The 21,346-nt window shown below is 38.8% G+C and overlaps 1 protein-coding gene and 1 long non-coding RNA gene across 4 annotated transcripts in view; one reads left to right on the forward strand and one right to left on the reverse strand.

Annotated features, from left to right (window-relative positions):
- Positions 1-12,556, forward strand: part of SCFD1 (sec1 family domain containing 1) — a 100,170-nt gene extending 87,614 nt beyond the window's left edge. For both annotated transcript variants that reach the window (XR_011530552.1, XM_070587470.1), the window contains exons 24-25: positions 7,458-7,526; positions 12,324-12,556. Coding sequence is in view for 1 of the 2 variants with exons in the window: in XM_070587470.1 (XP_070443571.1) it covers positions 7,458-7,526; positions 12,324-12,347 (93 nt within the window). In the remaining variant the exon portion in view is untranslated. The remainder of the gene's footprint in view (positions 1-7,457; positions 7,527-12,323) is intronic.
- Positions 578-21,346, reverse strand: part of LOC139077923 (uncharacterized) — a 91,924-nt gene continuing 71,155 nt past the window's right edge. The window contains exons 3-4 of one of the 2 annotated variants that reach the window (XR_011530594.1): positions 6,913-6,962; positions 578-904 (exon numbers count right to left, since the gene is read on the reverse strand). This is a non-coding gene — a long non-coding RNA (uncharacterized lncRNA). Of the gene's footprint in view, positions 905-6,912; positions 6,963-18,867; positions 19,009-21,346 lie in introns of those variants that run through there. The other variant, XR_011530591.1, reaches the window with a different exon arrangement.

Consider the following 21,346-nt stretch of genomic DNA (forward strand, 5'->3'; position numbering starts at 1 on the left):
AAACATGGTCGTATAGGTAGGAGGGCACATGACACAATGACTACTCAGGCATGCAGCAGATATTTTATATGCCTGTATCCAGGCACCTTTCTTAACATATCGTCACTTAGGTTAATATGACACCATGGTCTTTAGCTTTAGGTCTGTTGTTGAGCAAATTCTTTTGTATGCATTTGAGCAGCAACAGTATCCTAATTTTGCCTCCCCAAAGGGACCCTCTAGGATATGTAAAACCTGTAAAATGACAACCTGTAAAAGAAAAAGAAGCATTAGAATTATTCTAAGTGTTTATCCTCTAGATGTTATGAGCATCATCAAAACATATCACTTGGGTAACTGCAGATTAAATCCTCCTTGAACCTCTGGGGACCTGTCTTGGACCTTCAGCTTCAAGTAAAGGAGGCAATTTCTGCAGGGCTTATGGGTATCTGTAAATATAGCTAAGAGCGTTATTCTCTTGCTCTCAGCCTCTTACAAGGTACCAAGATCATGTTAGCTTTTCCTTTTTGTATTATTCACTTATTGACTCTCTTTGAGAGTCAAGACTTCTCCTTCTTTCCATTTGTTGTTAATTTTTACCCAGAACTTGGCCCCTGGTTTAGAAGACCATCAGATTCAGCAAGACGACTGATCCATTGAGCTGGCAGCAGTATGAGACTGGCCACTGCTTTCTCCTTTGTCCATTCCCATTCATATGAAGTAGAGTGGATAAGTGTGAGCTTATGGCACTATCCTGTTTCTTGGTCAAGAAAGATGCAGAAGCCATTAATCCCAGTTTAGGCAGATGAAAAGAAGAAACAGCCCATTTCATCATTCTTCAGACAGATTTAGAGGCATTGTCTTGGTGTCCTGTTTGCAGCTGATCCTTTCCTCAGAACTTGCAAATATACTCTCTGTCCTTGTACTACAGGATCAGGCAGAGTAAGAGAAAAATTTTTAGAATTGTAGAAGAAATTTTTGTTGGTTCCTTTGTTATTACCCCACTTTCTCCCTCCCTTATCTTTCCTGCAGCATCTCAACAATCTGTCCATCATTGATTCCTCCCTTTAATTACATGCCTAATGTTTTAACACACATTCCATCATGAAAGCTATTATTTCTGTCTCTTATTGAAAAGAGATGTGCCCAAGTTAGAAAGGAGGTGTTTCAAATGTCTGTTTCCGTTTCCAGTCAGTCCACTATGTTGTGTCTGGTAAGACGTATGACAGGTCAATCTATGGCATGTGATAACGTCTTAGCCCACTGTGACTGTACCTGCAGCAAAATGGGTTTTCTTCATCAAGTGAGAAATAAAAAGGGAGTCCACATTGAAACGGTTTCTGCTGTGGACTCTAATAGGGTTAAAAGTGTATCTTTCAGTCACCAGGTATACAAATCCAAATCCAAAATAAGTGTCTATTCTGGATAAAATCTATTGCTGTCCACCTGGAACCATAGGTAAAAGACAGTGTAATTCTGTGTGAATATGTTTTCATTTCTCTTAGGTGTATACCTAGGGGTAAAACTGTTGGGGCATCCTAACTCCGTCTTTAACCATTTGAGGAACTGCCAGACTGTTTTCCAAAGTGACTGCACTATTTTACATCCCCACCAGCAGTGTATGAGGATTCTGATTTCTCCACATCATCACCAACACTTGTTATCTGACTTTTTGATTCCAGCTATCGTACTAGGTATGAAGTAGTATCTCGTGGTTTTGATTTGCATTTTCCTGATGACTTATGATGTCTAGCATCTTTTCATGTGCTTATTGGCCATTTGTGTATCTTTGGAGAAATGTCTATTCAGATCCTTTGCCCATTTTTTAATTGGGTTGTATTGAGTTCTTTATATAATCTAGATACAAGTCTCTTATCAGATATATGATTTGCAAATATTTTCTCCCATTCCGTGGATTGTCTTTTCACTTTCTAAATGGTGACCTTTAAAGTACAAAAGATTTTTTTATTTTGGTAAAGTCCAATTTATCTATTTTTTTTATTTTGTTGCTCATGCTTTTGGTGTCGTATCTAAGAATCCTTTGCCAAATTCAAGGTCATGAAGATTTACCCCTATGTTTTCTTCTAATGATTTTATAGTTTTTCCTCTTACATTTAGGTCTTTGATCCATTTTGAGTTAATTTTTGAATATAGTATGAAGTAAGGTCTAGCTTCATTCTTTTGCATGTGGCTATCTTGGTTGTCCCAGCACCATTTATTGAAAAGACTGTTTTTTCCCCCATTGAATGGTCTTGGCAGCCTTGTTGAAAATCAGTTGACCATACATGTGTGGGTTTATTTCTGGACTCTCAGTTCTATTCCATTGATCTATAGGTCTGTCCTTGAGCCTGTACTACACTGTGTTGATTACCATTGCTTCATAGTAAGTTTTGAAATCAGGACATGTGAGTCCGCCTTCTTTATCCTTCTTTTTCAAGATTGTTTTAGATTTTCTGGGTCCCTTGCAATTCTGTACGAATTTTAGAATTATCTTGTCAGTGTCAGTTGGGATTCTGACAGGCATTGTGCTGAATCTGTAAATCAGTTTTCAGGAGTATTTTCATCTTAATAATGTTAAGTCTTCTGATCCATGATATGGGATGTTTTCCATTTATTTAGATCTTCTTTAATTTATGTCAACAATTTTGTTGTTGTTTTCTCATTTCTGTTGGGTTTTTTGTTTTCAGAGAATAATCTTTGCACTTCTTTCATTAAAATTATTCCTATGTATTTTTTATGCTATTGTGAAATGGAATTGTTTTCTTAGTTTCATTTTTCGATTGTTCAGTGCAAGTGTATAGAAATCCATATAATTTTTGTATATTGATCTTGTATCTTGCAACCCTGTTGAATTCATTTATTAGTTCTAATAGGTTTTTTAGTGGATTTTTAAGATTTTCTATATTATAAGAGCACATTATCTGAATAGAGTTAGTTTCACTTTTTAACCTACCTGGAATGTTTTTCCTTCTTTTTCTTCCTAACTGCCTGAGCTAGAATCTCCAACACAATGTTGAAGAGAAGAGTCAAAAGCAGATGTCCTTATATTCTTCCTGATTTTAGGGGCAAAGCATCCAGTCTTTCACCATTAAGTATGATGTTGGCTATGGGTTTAGAGCCATTAAATTTTTAGTAGCTACTAAGCCACCCAGTTTAATTGTCCTGAGAGTTCTTTTTTTATAATCCCATTTAGCTTTATTGTTTTCTTTGTTGTGAATAATCCTAATCTTTTTCCTATCACTGAGCCCCATTGAGGAGAAACTGAGCTAGTAGGTCTGACAGCTGCCTCATGACATTAGAAACCCATGTCAATACAACCTTATAGTATGAAACAAAACATGGCTGTGCCTGCAAGAATCTTGTGATTAAGACTTATCTAGTGTGGCCATGGCCCTTGATTTATGCCAGTTCACAACACAGTGGGCAAGTACAGTTTTCCTTGGAAAGACAAAGAAAATACTACAGTAATTCTAACTGATTTGTTTAATGTAACTGCTATTTCGTATAATATGGATATATTTCATAAAATTAATTAAACTATATTAACTATAATTAAACTATATTACAAAACTATAGTAATTAAAACAGGATGGTGTTGGCATAAAAACAGACACATGGATCAGTGGAACAGAATAGAGAGTCCAGAAGTAAACCCACACACATATGGTCAATTAATTTACAACAAAGTTGCCAACAATATACAATGGAGAAAGGGCAGTCTCTTCAATAAATGTTATTGGGAAAACTGGACAGCCACATGCAAAAAATGAAATTCAACCACTATCTTATACCATACACAAAAATTAACTCAAAATGGATTAAAGACCTGAATGTAAGACCTGAAACTGTAAAACTCCTAGAAGAAAACATAAGCATAAGCTCCTTGACATCGATCTTGGTGATGATTTTTTGATTCTGGCACTAAAAGCAAAAATAAATAAGTGGGACTATATCATACTAAAACCCTCTGCACAGCAAAGGAAACCATCAAGAAAATGAAAAGGCAACCTGCTGAGTGGGAGAAAATATTTGCAAATCATGTATCTGATAAGTGGCTAGTATCCACAGTATATCAAGAACTCGTAAAACTCAATAGCAAAAAACCAATCTGATTAAAAAATGGGCAGAAGATCTGAATAGACATCTTTCCAAAGAAGATATGGCCAACAGGTATGTAAAAAAGATGCTCAACGTCATTAATTGTCAGGGAAATGCAAATCAAAACTACAGTGAGACACCACCTCACACCTGTTAGAATGGAAAACAGTTCGGAGCTTCCTCAGAAAGTTAAAAATAGAACTACCATATGAACTGGCAGTTCCACTTCCAGGTATTTATCTGAAGAAAATGAAAACACTAACTCGAAAAGATATATGCACCCCATGTTCCTCGCAGCACTACTTACAATAGCCAAGATATGGAAACAACCTGAGTGTCCATTGATGGATGAATGGATAAAAAAATTTTGAGATATAGATAGATATATAGGTAGGTAGATAGGAATATTATTCAGCCATAAATAAGAGTGAAATCTTGGTATTTGCAACAACATGAATGCACCTCAAAAGCATTATCCTAAGTGAAATAAGTCAGACAGAGAAAGACAAATACCATATGATCTCTCTTATATGTGAAATCTGAAAAGAAAACAAAAACAAAAAACAAGCTCATAGGTACAGAGAACAGATTAGATTGGTGGTTGCCAGAGGCAGAGGGGGTAGGGGGAGGGAAAAATGGGTGAAAGGGGTCAAAAGGAAAAAACAAAAAAATCCAGTGTACTCTTAGGCTAAGATTCAACTTTCAAAAAAATAAGTGAGTTCCATTTTGGTGAATAGAATACAGTGAATCAGATGAATTGAGTCCTTTCCAGGTTCAAAAGCAATAATCTCTCCAGAAATCACAAAGTAGTCATCACCACATTGACATTGCATAACACGTTTTACAGGTGAACATCATTGTCAGATGTACAAAAGACTCCTGGAAGCCACATTAGTTCTTTTGGGTCACTCAGAAACATCCAATGAACTACCAGAAGTAATAATTAAGAGGAAAATATTACTAAAAAAAAATTGCTGCAGTTGGTACATAGAAGACCCTGGCTTTGTCATAACAATGTGTGTCTAAAAGATGCAATACGTAAACAATACTCTAGTGGCCTCAGAGAATGAATGTGCTTCACAAAGGCTTTCACATCTCTGAAATGAAGATGTCCCTGTCCTTGCACGTGAGACATACTGGAGAACAATTGCACGGAGGTTGACGTTTTAAACATACTGGTAGAGCCAGCTAGAAATGAAACCCAAAGTCAATGCTTTGTCCTATAAATAACCTCTTCTTCGCTTGTCTAATTTTGAGAGTATACATTTACCTGTTTAGCTATATTTATTAAAGCAAGGCAAAAGTATAGCTTAGAAATTTATAAAATCTGATTCATCCTCCAATAACATATTACCAGAGATTTTGAAGTTGTAGAGATACATTTCCAAAAGAAATCACAGTTCAAACTCTTGAAGGTGTCTGAGAACTCGGGCATTTTCATAGGTGCTCTGAAGAAATATTTAAGGCACACAGTAGGTTTTGAATATGTGTTTAAGTAGCCTTTTATTTCTCCTTATAGTTATAGAAATAATATGCACTGATATCCCAAAGCAACTTGGGAGTAAAAATGCTGACCCCCAGAAGAAAAAAATTTGATAATATCAGTGACCAAATATATTGGGAATTTGACTTAAAGCCACCACAAGTTGTTCTTTTGATGGAAGGTGATTGGCTAGAGAATGAACTAGATTTAGTTAATAATTGTTACATTGAATCAAGGTATTGGTACATTTCATAAAGTTCAGTTTTTAATGGAAAGAGGAAGTATCAAGTTTGTGCATAATTAAGAATAAGTTTACACTGGAATATTGGTAAACTGCAATGTTAAAAATTAAACCTATACCTCATTAGATGATACAAAAGATTAGTATTTTGGTGTTTACCCTTGTTTTTGTGTTCTATAAATGCTGGAAAAGATACAAAAAGCAAAATAATGGCAAGTGATTAGCATTAAGAAAGCTTGATCAAGGTTTGGGGCGCTGGGGAGTGTGGACTGTTTAAGAACGAGATTAATCTCAGCTAGTTTATTGCAATCCTCTGCTTATCTCTAGGAACACTGGGAGCCGTGGTGCTGATGTTTGGCCACCCTTGAATGAAATGTACTAACTAGTGATTAATATAGTCTTGTGCTAGGGTCCAAAATAGACTAGGGGGCAACTTACATTAGCTTGTCAGCATTGTTTAATAGGAAATGTAAAGATTGATGGTTTGCACCTGGTTTCTGGCATGTTTTCTTGTTTCTGCTTTTGATCCTGGTCACGCAGCCTGATTTTGGCTATGTGATCAGAAAGGTATAGTAGACCCCTCCTTAGACAAGACTGGGGCTCCCCTAAGACCAGGGTATTTCCACTGTGTCTTAGTGGTTCACAGTTGAAAATGAAGTGTGTCCTGTGCTACTGAGATAGGACCTGGGAGCTGCACCTAGAAGTTTTGGACCCCTCTAATGTTTCCCTATGCTTTCTTCATCCTTCTGTGCTGTGACTGCTACCTTTATTAGTGCCTTATTTGAGAATATCCTCTGTAGCCTCAGGAATCCCAGTTATATGAACCTGCATAATTGCTGCATGTACCATCTCATTTTGGAAAAATGTAAGGTGTGACTGTTTTATTTGTTCTCAGAGATGGCCACCTTGCACGTTTATTCAATGATGTTTATTCAGCTTATGTATCACAGAGAAATGTCCTTCTCTTGTACTACAAAGCCATATTTCTTTTGTCCCTTGATGAATTATCACGTTCACTTTGTTCTGAAGTAAACTTTTTGCATTTCAGAAGTCGTATGAATTTACCTTCAAGTTCACGATACATATAAGAATTTCAGCATTAAGGACTTACCAAATTCTCCAGTAGAAAACTTTTGACTGCTGTAATTGGGTTCCAATGGTCTGTCAAAATTAGGAATGAAATTCATAAGGAGTTACAAAATGGAATGGGATATGGTAACATATAAATACTGTATTGCACCCGTGAGACTGAAATGCCAATCCATGCTGCTTGCATCATAGCCTACTTTCAGCATAACAAAACTCTGCGGATGTTTTCTTAAGTAGTACAGGTCCTATACTGGCCTCTCATTTTATAGATAATAGGTGCTCCTGTGAAATGTGGCAGTCATCAGATTCCTTCTATTTTCAGTGTGAATGGCACCAGCAGTGTACCATAATACATTTTTTTTAATACTATGCCTATTTCACCACTTTATTCCATGCAATTTTAGGATAGACGTCTGTACACTAAAATCCAACACCCAAACTAAAAGAAAAAAAAAAAAACCTTTCAGAATAATGAAGGTCTCACTGGGTTTAATCCCTCTTCCTGGGAATATTGAAACTATTACCTGTTACTTGTTTGTATCTGAGTTCTATCTCTGACTTTTACAGGGGAAACAAGGTAAACACATTTTATATGGCTGCAGTGAACTTTTTAATGCTACACAGTTCATAAAACAGGTAAAGTGTGTCTTTCATTTGCTTCTGTTGACATACCCTAAATTGCTGTAGGTATTTTTCAAAAGAAAGCAAGAGAATCATTATATTCATCCAAATGAGCTGAAACCAAAAGCCGCAGAGATATGAGAATGTAAGGTTTTGCCATGGACAAGTATGAAGAAAACTGATAAGTAACATTATTTCCATATCCCAAATCTATGAAAAGATAAATTCAGAAAATTTAAAATTGGAGTAGTGTACTCAATTAGGCAAAATTCAGTTCAGCGTTTCCTTATATATTATCCACATTTTTGACTTTCCCAGCATATCACAAATTGGGCCGAGAAATTACGTAACTTTCTTGGGGGGTAGTATGTGCTCAGTGGATAAAATGGAATTATGTTCACCTTGAAAGTTAATGACAGCAGTAGCTGAGGAATACAGACTCCATACGTTCTTTTCGTATTGTTCCCACTGATGTTCTCAGTGATTCTAATGACCTTATCTTTTTTAAGCTTTAACTACCTGGGATGCTCAGTAGGGTGATCAATAATGTCCACTCTCCTTTGCCTTGGCTGCCACAAAAATCATAACTGCACCCTGTACTCATTTCTAGCAAGTGTTCCCAGTGTCATTTTCCAGCACAACTCTTTTCACTCCCATTATGTGGTTCCTGTATTTTTATCCTTAATGTAGTGCCCAGTAGTATTACGAGAATTTCAAACATACATAAAAACTGAAGAGAATTTTCATGAACACATATACACTCCCTGTGAACATTTTACTATATTTGCTTTATAAGATACCTACCCATCTATCCACTCTTCATTCTTTTCATTGCTCCAGCGTAATTTATTAATTTCAAAGTAAGTTATAGATATCAGTACACTTCCCCCTTAATACTTCAGTGCCAGTGTCATTACCTAGAGTTCATTGTTTATTGAATTTTGTTTTGTTTTTTGAACCCTGTGGAGCTAAAAGTTACCATAGTGGAATGCTCACATCTCAAGTGTACATTCCTGAGTTTTGCCAGATGTGTTTGCCTGAGTAACTCAGACCACTATTAGGATGGAGAACTACGACACCACAAAGTTCCCTTACAGCCTCTCCCAGCCAGGCCTTGCCCCTAGTTAATCCTGCCCCAAAACACCATCTGGGTATTTCTCTACCGCAGATTAGTGTTGCCTGTTCTAGAACATCATATAAGTGGAGTCTTTTCTCTTGTTTAGGTTAACTAGAGGATTCTCAATTTTGTTAATCTTTTTAATGTTACTTTTCTCTATTGTTTGTTTTCTATTCATTGGTTTCTACTCTTTATTATTTCCTTTGCTCTGATTACTTTGTGTTTACTTTGTTATTTTTGTAGCTTCTGAAGTTGGAATATTATTATTAACTTTAGTTTTTCTTTTCTGAAATAAGCATTTAAAGCCATAAAATTAAAACTCTTACCAAACACTGCATTCCACAAATACTGATGTTTTCATTATCATTGTTTGAAATATTTTCAATTTTCATGGTGGTTTATCCTTTAGCCCATGTATAATTTAGAGATCTGTTGTTGTTTTCAAGTATTTCTGTGTTTTCTCTATATCTCATTCGTACTGTTTCCAATTTAATTTCCTTGTGGTCAAAGAACATTCTCCACGTAACTCCATTGTGTCAAAGTTTATTTAAATTCCTTTTATGGCCCAACATATGGTCTGTCTTGCTGTGTACTCCACATGCACTTAAAAAAAGAACATGCCTTCTGCAGAAGTTGAAGGAAAAGTTCTATAAATGTCAGTTTGCTCAAGGTAGTTGACAGCATTTTACTTAGATCCTCTATGTCTTTGTTGATTTTTTTTTTTTTTTGTCTAGTTCTGTCAGCTACTGAGAGAATGGTATTAAACTCTCCAACTATCATTATTTGAATTGTCTCTTTCTCCCTTTAGTTCTGTCAGTTTCTGTTTATTGTATTTTGAAGCTCTGTTATTAGGTACATATAGATTTATGATTGTTGTAACTTCTTGATGAATGGACCCTTTTATCATTATGCAGTATTCCTCTCCATATCTGGTATTGCTTTTTGTCTTGAAGTCTGCTTTATCTGATATTTATATAGCCACTCTAGTCTTATGCTTACAGTTGACATGTTAAAACTTTTACTTTCAACTTGCCCATGAATTTATATTTAAAGTATATATCTTATAGGTAGCATATAGTTGGATTTTTTTTAAACCATTCTGACAATTTCTGCCTTTTAATTAGAGTCTTTATTCTATTAACATCTAATGTAATTATTGATATGACTAGATTTAGGTCTCCTGTTTTATTATTTGCTTTCTATTAGTCTCCTATGTGGCATTCCTATGTTCCTCCTTTCCTGCCTTCTTTTGTATCATTTGAACACTTCTTAGAATTCCATTTTAATTCATCCACAGTTTTTTTTTTAGCTGTATCTCTAGTTATTAATTTGGTGATTGCTCTAGAGATCATGATATATACATCTTTAACTGTTCATAGACAGTTATTAACTGTTAACATTGTGCCATTTGCATTAAATGTAGATACCTTGCAACATATAAACCTATGCCCTCAGCATTTATGCTGTGATTGTCATATATTTTACATCTGCAAACATCTTTAACTTCACATGACAGTGGACAGTGTTTATCATTTGTGCTTCAATCATATGTATCATAAAGAAATAAGTTGTTTGCATTTACATAGATATGATTTCCAATGCTCTTCACCCTTCTAGATTCTAATTTCCATCTGTTGACTGAAAAAATTCTTGTAGCATTCATTGTAGCTCATATATGCTAGCAGTGAGTTCTGTTTTCTTTTTCTTTTTTCTTTCTTTTTTTTTTTTTGAGGAAAGCTGGCCCTGAGCTAACATCTGTGCCCATCTTCCTCTACTTTTTATATGTGAGATGCCTGCCACAGCATGGCTTGACAAGCAGTGTGTAGGGGTCCAAACCAGTGAACCCCGGGCCACCAAAGCAGAACATGCGAACTTAACCACTGTGCCACCGGGCTGGCCCCTCTCAGTTTTCTTTTTTATTATAATGTTTTCATTTCACCTTTATTTTTAAATGATATTTTTGCTGGATATAGACTTCTGGATTGACAGTTTTTCAATACTGTAAAGATGTTATTCCACTATCTTCTGTCCTCCGTTGTTTCTGATAGGAAGTCAGCAGTCATTCAAATCGAAGTAACTTTTTATGTGACATGTAATTTCTCTCTGGCTGCTTCCAAGGTTTTCAACAACTTAATTATGATGTATCTGTTTGTGACTTTTTGTGTATTTGTCTTGTTTGGGGACCACTAAGCTTCCTGAATCTATAAATTTATACCTTCACCAGACTTAGGGAATTTTCAGCAGTTATTTCTTCAAATATTTTTATGCCAAATTTTCTCTCTCCTTTCCTTTTGGGACTCCATTTCCAACCTTTTATATTTCCCAAAGATCCATGAGGATTCTGTTCTTCAGAGTGTATAATACAAGTTGCTCTGTATTCAGATTCACTAAGTCTTTCCTCTGTTGTCTCCATTCTACTGGAATAGTGTTGTATTTTCTAGTTCTAGAACTTTCATTTGGTTTTTATGATAAAGTTTCTATTTCTCTGCTGGGATTGCTTTTCTTTTATTCATTGTGAGCATATTTTCCTTTATTTCATTGAGGATAATTGTCATCACTACCTTTAAAAGCTTATCTACTATTTACAACACAACACATGGATCATATCACTCCCCATTGTCTTTCCCCCTAGAGAATGGGTCACATTGTCCTGTTTCTTCATGTATTGACTAATTTTTTATTGTATCCTTAACATTGTGAGTGTTATGTTTTGGAGACCAAATTCTGTTTCTCTAAAAAGTGTTTATTTGGGGTTTTAGCAGGCAGTGAACTTTATTGGACTCAGACTTCAAACTCTGCCTCTTGGGCTGCAGCTAAATCCCACTTATGAGTCTCTCATTCATGAGTGGTTCAGGGTTTCACCATAGGTTTAGGAAAAGTCTCTGCACAGAATTTAGGGCTCCCTCACTCTGGTTCTCTCCTTTCCAGGATTTCCCCCTAACTTTCCAGGGGTTTTAGTTACTCCAATCTCTCTCCTCTGGTTCTTCAGGCCAGAAAGACTGCAGGTTTTCTGTCAGGGTTTTGGCAGCCCTGTGTGGCACCGACTGTGGGCTGCCTCCAGGCTAGGAGCCTCAGAACCAGCGAACTCAGTCAGTGCTGTTCCCTCCTTCCGGGCGTCAGCTCCCTTCCAGAACCTGCCTGCTTTCGGTTGCTCTCCATTCCCTCCAGACAGTTGGTGATTGTCTTTGTTTAAAGTTTATAATTGCTGTCTCTGGGAGAATTGGGTCAGTAGGAGTTTACCCAGCCTTCCAGAATTGAAAACCTTTTCTTTTCCTTTTAATCTTTTGGAAATATAAAATTAAAATATATGAGAATCAAATTGTTAGCAGTGAAGTCACACATGACATTTCTCTTTACATTTTCATACTGAATTAATTTCTTTATTCTCAGTTTTTGTTTTCCATGTGTTGAATTTGCACCTATAGTGTTTATACATTTTTTTGCAATGACAATGTTTATTACTCTTCAGTTTTAAAATATGTATAAATGCTGAACATTTGAGTTAGTGGTGAGCATTGAAAATTTATTATTATTATTCTAGGAATGCAGTAAATGGAATAAGCCTAAATTTTACCATGCTGAAAGTATGCATTTTTAAGGTGTTTACAAATATAGTTGAATGCATAGGCTTCTTTTGTGATTTTTAAAAAAAAGTTATATGTATGATTTTCTGCGGTTTTTTTGTTTTGTTTTAGCTGTCACAACTTGGACAAAAATGACACAGAAGGACCTTAATATGAGAATCTGCTTGGAACTTGGATAAATGTAAAAAGAAAAATCAAAAGACCCCCATGTTTCCTTCTCCATATCAATGTCCTAACAGTGAAACTTAGAGTTATTTGTTAATTTTTAAAGGAATTCTATACTTAATATAATGTGTACTGATTAAAAGAATAAAACATTTCAGAAATAAATTTTTAACATTGTACATTCTCTCTCCTGTTATGTTTGACAAATGAGAAAGAAAGTGCTTTGGAAGGAAGGAAAGCTCTGTCTGAATATAATGTTAAAATATTAATTATAATAACTCATATATGCATGTTTAAGAATACATGTTACTTGACTGGTTCATGGACCTCCTACTCATATGCATTTTAATTGTGAAATTACCTTCCCCTAGTTCACTGGTTTCCCATGTTGCCTCTAGATTTTAAGTGGAGATTTTAAAGCCACTTTAAGGTCTCTTCTCCTTCTGGCACACATGTGTACATTTTATCACATAAAATCCCCGCTTACTTTATATAATGGCAACAGTCAAACACTAACAACATCTAGAATGGACAGATACAAAACATTTGTCCCATAAAATTCTAAATAATAGGGAAAAGTGTTAAGTTTGTTTCCAACCTTCCTAGTTTTCAGTACCAAGAAGGAGTAGCGATCAATCATATAAATCAAGGCAGTCGAGAGAAAACTATTGCTATCCTAAAGGCCCAGAAGCTTTTCCTCCTGAAGAGGAATCTGTAATGTTACAGACAACATCCTGACAATAGGTACAAGATTCACAGGACTGTTTCTTTCTGCACCTCCACCCTACCATGAGTCAGTGCTATCGTAGCAAAGCACAGGTCAAGAAAAATAATAATAGTTGAGTAGTGATCAGCTAATCTGACTTAGTCCTAGGATAAAATTTAAAATATGTTTGGGTGCTATAACAAATTGCCATAGACCAAGTGGCTTAAACAACTCACATAGATTTCTCACAATTCTGGAGGCTGGGAAGTCTATGACCAAGGTGTTGACAGATGCAGCATCTAGTGGGGGCCTACTTCCTGGTTTGCAGACAGCCATCTTCTCGTATCTTCACATGGTGGACAGTAGAGAGAGCCTTAGTCTCTTATCCCGTATCAGGACACTAATCCCATCATGGGGCTCCACCCCCATAACCTCATCCAAACCAACTGGCTCCCAAAGGCCCCACCTCCAACGCCACCACACTGGGGATGAGGGCTTCAACACAGGACTCTGGGGTGGGAGGACACACATTCAGTCCTTAGTACCACATCATCTGTCAAAGGGATCAAAGTGATTCATGCTCAGGGCTTAAGGAGAGACCGTGATGTGGAGAAACCAGGCTAATCGAGGTGCTAAGATACAGAGGAGATAAAGCATTGTCCCCATTTCCTCAACTATTTAATGTTTATTCACAAAACTTTTATTAGGTTAAAACTGCATGAAAGACGAAGTAGTGTTTGCTTTTCATGTTGTCTTTGCATTTAAAAAGAAGTTAGAAAGAAAGAGTCTCATCAATGAATGTACAGTAAATTTTTCAAGCTTGCCTTAAGTTCACATGAAAGAAGGTTATTGCCACAGTTCTGAGATAGAAACCTTTCTATGGGACCTGTAAAGGTTTGGGGCCTTTTAAAAATGTCTCTGGGGAAGGCTTGGCCTTTCTCCAAGTGTCCACAGCTCAGCCCCATCTTCCTGGTTTGGGTTACCCAGCATGGCTATCCACAGCATTGCCAGGGCCACAGCTGGGCTGATTCAGAAACCAGTTCTCTCCTCTCCCCAGGGGTGATTCTACTCAGAGGAATTGATTCTTGCCCTGGGAAAGCTGAGAGCAGGGGCAGAGGTCAATAGGAAAGGGGACTGCTCTGCCAGGTGGCTGAGGGAAGTTATGTGGATTAATCCTCACAACAGCACTGACAAATAGATGGTACAGCTCCAATTTTATGGACAGATACAAAGCTCAGAGGGTTGAGTACCTTGCTCAAAGTCATAGCTGGTACATAGGGGAGCCAAACATAGAATGCACATCTGTCTGCTCCAAATCCACCCTCTTTCTACTGCTCAAAATCGCCTGGCTAAGAAAGCAGGAGGCTTGGAGTCTTGTCAAGCCATTCCTCACGGATCAACCTGAGCCAGTCACTTTACGTCTCTTTTTTCTCCTGTGTGTAATGAGTGGTACAGAGTAGGGGCGTCTAACATGGGACCCTCAAGGCCACGCAGCTCACCTGAAGTAGCCAGCTCAGGACGCTCCACAAAACACACACCTCCCCTAGTGAGCTCACACACGGACTGGCAGGCTTAGCCACCTGTCTCAAAAGATTTGAGTCGTTTGGCGTAAACATGGGAAAGATCAGTTCACTAGGCATAGATGGGACTTGACAATGAAAGAAAAGACAATTAAAAAGGACTTAGAGGAAATTCAAGTCAAAACGGAAGTTTGCCCTGAAAAAGAAGCTTTCATTTCATCACAATCAGGTAATTTGGTCCTGTGGCAAATCACAAGACAGACGCACATCGTAGTGTGATCTGAATTGTGAATTTTCCAGGCCGGCCCCGTGGCCAAGTGGTTAAGTTCGCCTGCTCTGCTTTGGCGGCCCAGGGTTTCACCAGTTCGGATCCTGGGCACAGACATGGCGCTGCTCGTCAAGCCATACTGAGGTGGCATCCCACATAGCAGAATTAGAAGGACCTACAACTAGAGTATACAACTATGTACTGGGGGGCTTTGGGGAAAAGAAGAAGAAAAACATAAGATTGGCAACAGATGCTAGCTCAGGTGCCACTCTTTAAAAAAAAAAATTGAGAATTTTCAACTCCTGCCCATAAAAATTTACAATTTTTAGGTAATATTCAAAAGAAGCTGAATGTGAAGATTTTAATTCACTTACATGTACCCAGATCATCAGACTGTGGACATTTGGAGATTTTCCATGATATTTTTTAAATTGCAAGGCACAGAGCAACTTGACTCCAGGGGCTGATGAAAAGGTACCGATGCGACATGAATAAAGGAAACCAGAAACTGATTTCTGATTTGTTGTAGTGTCCACATCAAAATAGAGAGAACTAGGGGACTGTTCAACTTTACCTTGTTCACCTGGGTTCAACAGAATCATGGAATTTCAAAAATTGATTACCAAAGAGATTCTTGGATGTTGCTGAGTGTGTACCAGGCTTTGAATATTTGTAGCTGCATCTACAATGAAAACCTCAGAATGATTCTAAATTATCAAGCATCAACCCCATCAACATGGCTCAATTTCGAGAGGAACAGCTGATTGCACTGAAAGCAAGCTCTTTGTACAAAGATGACATGGTTCCCTAGAGTTCAGACAGAGCTACATGAACTCTAGGACTCTCCTGAAGAATTATGGCTAAGCAGCTGTAATAACCGATGTTGACATGCCGGTCAGCGTCATTTTCCTGACTTTTGTCACCCTGATCTTTTCTTCCTCCTCCTTCACCCATATGTCTCAGGTGGCGCTGACACCATCCTGACAACAGTAAACAGTTAAAGGGTAATCACGTAACCAATAAAAAAAGAAGGAAATTCTGCCGTCTGTGACAATATGACATTATGCTAAATGAAATAAGCCAGACAGAGGAATAAAAATGACAAATACTGCACAGTATCACTTATATGTTGAATCTAAAAAGCCAAACTCATAGAAACAGACAGTAGAAAGGTGGTTGTCAGGTGCTGGGGTGCAGGGTGGGGTGGATGGAGATGTTGGCTAAAGGGTACAAACTTCTAGTTGTAAGAAAAATCAGTTCTGAAGATTTCACGTACAGCATGATGACGATAGTTAATATTGCTGAAATTGTGCACTTGATGTTAAGAGTAGATCTTAAACATTCTCACCACAAAAAGAAAAAAAGCTAACTATGTGAGATGGTAGATATGTCAATTATCTTGATCTTGACAATCATTCCACCATGTATACCAAATCATCACATTGTACACTTTAAATATATACAATTATATTTGTCAATTATGCCTCAAAAATAATAAAAACTAAAAAAATTGAAATTTATTTTGAATTATTAATTCTTTAATTTTTTTAATTATGCAGTTCACACACAGATGAATTGCTGATCATGTATCCTCCACTTTAAAAAAACTTGGATTAGACCATCCTCAAGTGCCCTACCATCATTAGTATTCTAAGATTATAACCAAACTCACAGAAAACTGATTTATAAACCTGTTCGTATAAGCTAACATATACTAAGAATTAGCAATGATCAGTTGCATGGGTCAGACCACATGAGAGGAAGAAGAGGAAATTAACAGTCTTAAACTTCTGCTACCTGACAAGGACTTTGTTAGGTGCTCTAAACGTTAGCTCATTTAATCCTAATAAAAACCGTAAGAAAATAGGTAATACTATTCCTCCTTTACAGATGACGAAATGTAAGTTCGGACTTCAGCCACTATCCAAGGTCGTTCAGTTAGTCAGTGGTGGAATCTAAATTGATCAGATCTGAGTCTAGAACTTTTCCATTTGAAATGAAGAATTAGAGGGTATTAGGAACATTAGATTAGGAATTAGAGGATAGAAAGCTGAGAGATATTTCCACCAAGTTACTGCAGCTTGGTGACTTGTCTAGGTTTATGTCTGCTCAACAACTACAACTGATTAGCAGAGGCTGGTACTTAAAGTAAGAATGTGATGGAAGGATAGATGATGGATGAAGGCAGACTCTAGTCACAAACCCTCATTCATTGACTCTACTTCAAAAATCCAATGCGGCCATGTGTCCTGTTCATCCATTCAAGTAGACAAATATTTATTAAATGCCTCTTGTGTGCAAGATACTCTGGGGATGCTATAGTTACAAAGACTAAAAGATTTATAACTTTTCTCATTGCCCAAAAGATTGGAGACAGTATCCTAGCTGCTTCTAGGTATGTATAAGGAGCTATGCCATTTTCAGAAATGGACTTTTTGGAGGGTGGTTGGTTGGAAGAAAGCCGTTCTGAGGTAAGCTAATCCTTGTCGGGTTCAGTCAGACCTGGTACGGGTGCCCCTTAGTATTTGAATGGTCCTCCGTTCTGTCTACTTGCTCCAGATAGCTACCTTTCTGTCCTTGAAAGAGAAAGCCCTTTCCAGTATCTTTCCTAGATGTTGGTGTTTTTTTAGGGTCAACTGAAAACATATCTTCATTAATTAGAATACATTCATACCATGGAACCCCGTGCAACTGCAAAAAGTAATGAGGAAACTCGCGCCCTACTGTTATGGAATGGTCTACAAGACCACGGATATATTATTAAATTAACAACAAGAAGAGGTGCAGAACACTCCATACAGTATGATACCCTGTGTGTAAAAACAGAAAAAAGAGTATATACACTTATTTATTAGATGCGTATAGAGTAAGGATGCACAATAAATTGGTAATATTGTTTGCTTCCTGGAAAGGAACCTGGGCGCCTGGGGTGCAGGGATGGGAGGGGGACACCTAGAGGCTTTTCGCTGTCTTCCTCTTCTGTGTTTTGAATTTAGCACTATGTGTATATGACCTATTTCATCAAAATTATTTCATCAAAATTAAGCAAGGAAAAAAATCTCTTGGTATCCCAGGACACAAGAGATATTTTAGTTCACAAAGTCTAATTGCAAATCTGATGGAATCTTCCCAGTTCCCATTTTACTTTCTCTCTGCAGCATGTAACATTGTCCTCTACTCCCTTCTTGAAATTCTCCTTCTGTGGCCTCCTTGACTTGAAAGTAGCAAATTAGAGCCATTTGATTTGCAATTAGTTCCCATGACTCCTGAGATCTGGAGAAGAATCACGGTAAGAAGGCGTCACTGTATTTGTCACAGAATGTTCCATACAGGGGCAGCTAGTTTTACTCTATCTCGCCATTAGTGAAGAATTAAGAATTGCTACTCCACACTACAAACGTTGTCACTAATATCTATATTTACACAACGGAGCGTCTGGAGCTGGACTGCCTGAGTTCAGTCCCAGCCTCATCTCTCACTAGCTGTGTGGCCCCATGGAAAAACTTAATCTCTGTAAACTTCAATCTCCTCATCTCTAAAAAGGGGGAAGTAATTGTCCAACCTCATCAGGTGGCTGCGCAGATTAAAGGACATGATCCCTGACAGCATTAGTTACAGGGTCTGAAGCTCAGTGCGTGTCAGCTACAACTGGTTCCTCCCTGTAAGTTCCTCGAGGGCAGGACTCTGCAGTCCCCTCAGGAGGCTGCTACTGGTCCCAACAGAGAGCTCGATGGCCACAAGGTGCCCTGGGTCCCTTTGGAGTGGTTCTCACAGACGAGAACCCGGGAGCGAGTCCCTCGGCACTGCAACCTGTGGGCTCTATGTGGCTACATCAGAGATGTGCCTGAGATCTTCTTAAAGATTCTGGTGTAACTCTCTTGTTCAAGAAGTCTTGAGGCCATGACACTAGCTCTAGGGTGTAGGCGCAAGATTCTGCAGCTAGCAAACAAGCTTCTGTGCTCCATCCTGCAGCTCCCCCAGCCGCTAAAAGTTGGGGTCCAAGGTGCGGCCCTCCTCTGTGCACACAGTCATATTCCTCCAGTTAGGAAGGCAAGGCTCCCTCCCTCGCCTCTGCGTAGGCAGCTGTTCAAATACCTCCTCATGGAGTACCACAAAATGTCCCAAGTTGTCCCCAAGCTGTAGTAACAGGAAGGGAAGGAAATAAGTTAACCAATTTTCTCAGTCCTCAGGTGCCATCTGTGATTTGCTCTGCCTCCCTCCTGGCACAGTGTCTGCTGTGATCAGCCCCGTGTGGTCTGCCTGCGGGTAATGTATGCCAGCTGCCACCTTTCTCTTGGCTGCCCATGTGGCCAAACCTGCCAGTGGCTACACCCCCTATATCTGCCTTGGCATGGACTCTAAATACTGACGTGACGTTGAGAGCCAGCTCCAGCGTCTCAACAAAGACCAGGATTCAGCCTGATGAGCCCTGGCATTCAGGCTCCCTGAATTCAGAGAAATGTTTGGCTTCCCCCGCCCCTGATGCTGACATCAGAGCGGATCCAGCCTGGAGACAATCCTTTGGCCCAGAGTGCTCGATGCTCAGGTTTCTAATAAACTGCTCATGTTTAGAAGGAAAGCAGTCCCAAGGCAAGAGTGAAGGAGACCACTTTGAATCCAAAGCTAGTAAAAATAAGAATAATAGTTTTCAAAAAGTAGAAATAAGCTCCCACATCAAAGGGACCTTTGTCCTTGTCCTCTTTAGGCAATTGCCCTTCTCATCTGAGGTTTTCTTTCCCTCCTCACATAGCCCACATTTCATATCAACAAAGAACCCCACAGGCTGATAGATTTACCCCCAATTATCTAGAAAATAGGTGTCAAAGATAAGCAAAATCAGGACCAGCACCAATGGCCTAGTGGTTAAGTTCAGCATGCTCTGCTTCGGCAGCCCAGGTTCGATTCCTGGGCGTGGACCTACACCACTCTGTTAGCGGCCATGCTGTACTGGTGGCCCACACACTAAAAAATAGAGGAAGACGGGCACAGATGTTAGCTCAGGGTGAATCTTCCCCAGCAAAAAAAACAACAAGATAAGGAAAATTAAAGGAGGTTTTCCAAACTGCTTTTAAATATTCCCATCTAATTTACCTTTTAATCTGGGTGTCCCCGTGTGCACTCATTAAGGAGCTATAGCATCATATCATTTGACCTCAGGCTATGTCCCCATCTCTGACTGTTGGGTCTGTATGGATTATTTCCAAAACTTATAGTGAAGTCATTTCATTTTAAATGAAAGACAAAGAGAAGATGGTAATAAGTGAATAGAGAGCACCAGGGTTTGGGAACCATTGCCCTGATATTCTCTTAGACAAAAGCTGAGACTACACGATTGGAGAGGCTCAGGATTGAAGGGGACCCCAAGCGGCCAGGCTAACTGCTCAAATCCCTCTACGACCCCTCCACCCACCCAGCCCCCAGGCCAGCTGTCCTTCACGGGCAGAGCTGTACTTTCTTCTGGAGGTGACCAGAGGCATCCTCGGACAGCTGAGCCAGACAATAAGAAAGCTCAGGAAAGTCCACCTTAAATACACACAAGCGAGTCCACCTTCTGCTGTGAGGTTTCTGTTCATCCTCTGACCGTAAAGGGAACCATCTGGCTTGAAGGACACACTCAGCAATCAGCCGTCAGAGAGCGGGTGATTCCAGAACTTCGGAAGCACGTATGAAAGCAGACATCTTCATGCAGAGAGAAGCCTCACAAATTCTCCAAGTCTTCGTTTTCACAAAGCCATTGTGGATCCTGACAGCTTATGAAATGCGCTTACTGAAATGCATCTCCTCTGCAGAGTAACACGGGTTCACATGGAGAGCAGAATCCACAAACATATTCACACAGTCAATAGGTCCGCTGGCCTCCTCCCAGATGAAGGGCACACCGCCACAAGGAGGCCAACTCTAGGCAAACCCAGGACTCAGACTGCAGCCACCCTTCTGTTTGCTGGCTCCCACTTTCTCTGGTGCCCCTGGACCTGAAGAGGTGGGCCTGGCGGGCAGCAGCTCACAGGGCCGCAGTGGGGCTCAGCCTCCCACTCGCTTTAAGTTTGCGCAGAGATGTTCAGTTGGGTACAAAGGAGAACAGAAAGAAAAAATCCAAATGACCAGCACAAGTCCTGCCTGCTCTTAACGACAAGGTACAAGTTTCTGTCAGAAGAAATTGTATCTGCTACATACACGTGCACACGCAAAATAAATGACGGAGCTCTTTCCCTTAATTTCTCCTTAAGAAACTTCTGCCTCATATAACAGTTGCTAAAGCAATGAAAGCTTAACACAGACCACCCAAAAAGCCTTGAAAATACCAAGTATGATGAGCAACCAATCAGGGTGGCCGTTATTTCAAAGTACGACTGATTATGTGTGTGTGTGTGTGTGTGTGTGTGTGTGTGTGTGTAATGTGTGCCGGCATTCTGGAGACATATATATATATACATACATATACATACATACATACACATACACACACACACACACA

Source organism: Equus przewalskii, chromosome 1, assembly GCF_037783145.1.
Source record: "Equus przewalskii isolate Varuska chromosome 1, EquPr2, whole genome shotgun sequence".
Taxonomy (NCBI): domain Eukaryota; kingdom Metazoa; phylum Chordata; class Mammalia; order Perissodactyla; family Equidae; genus Equus; species Equus przewalskii.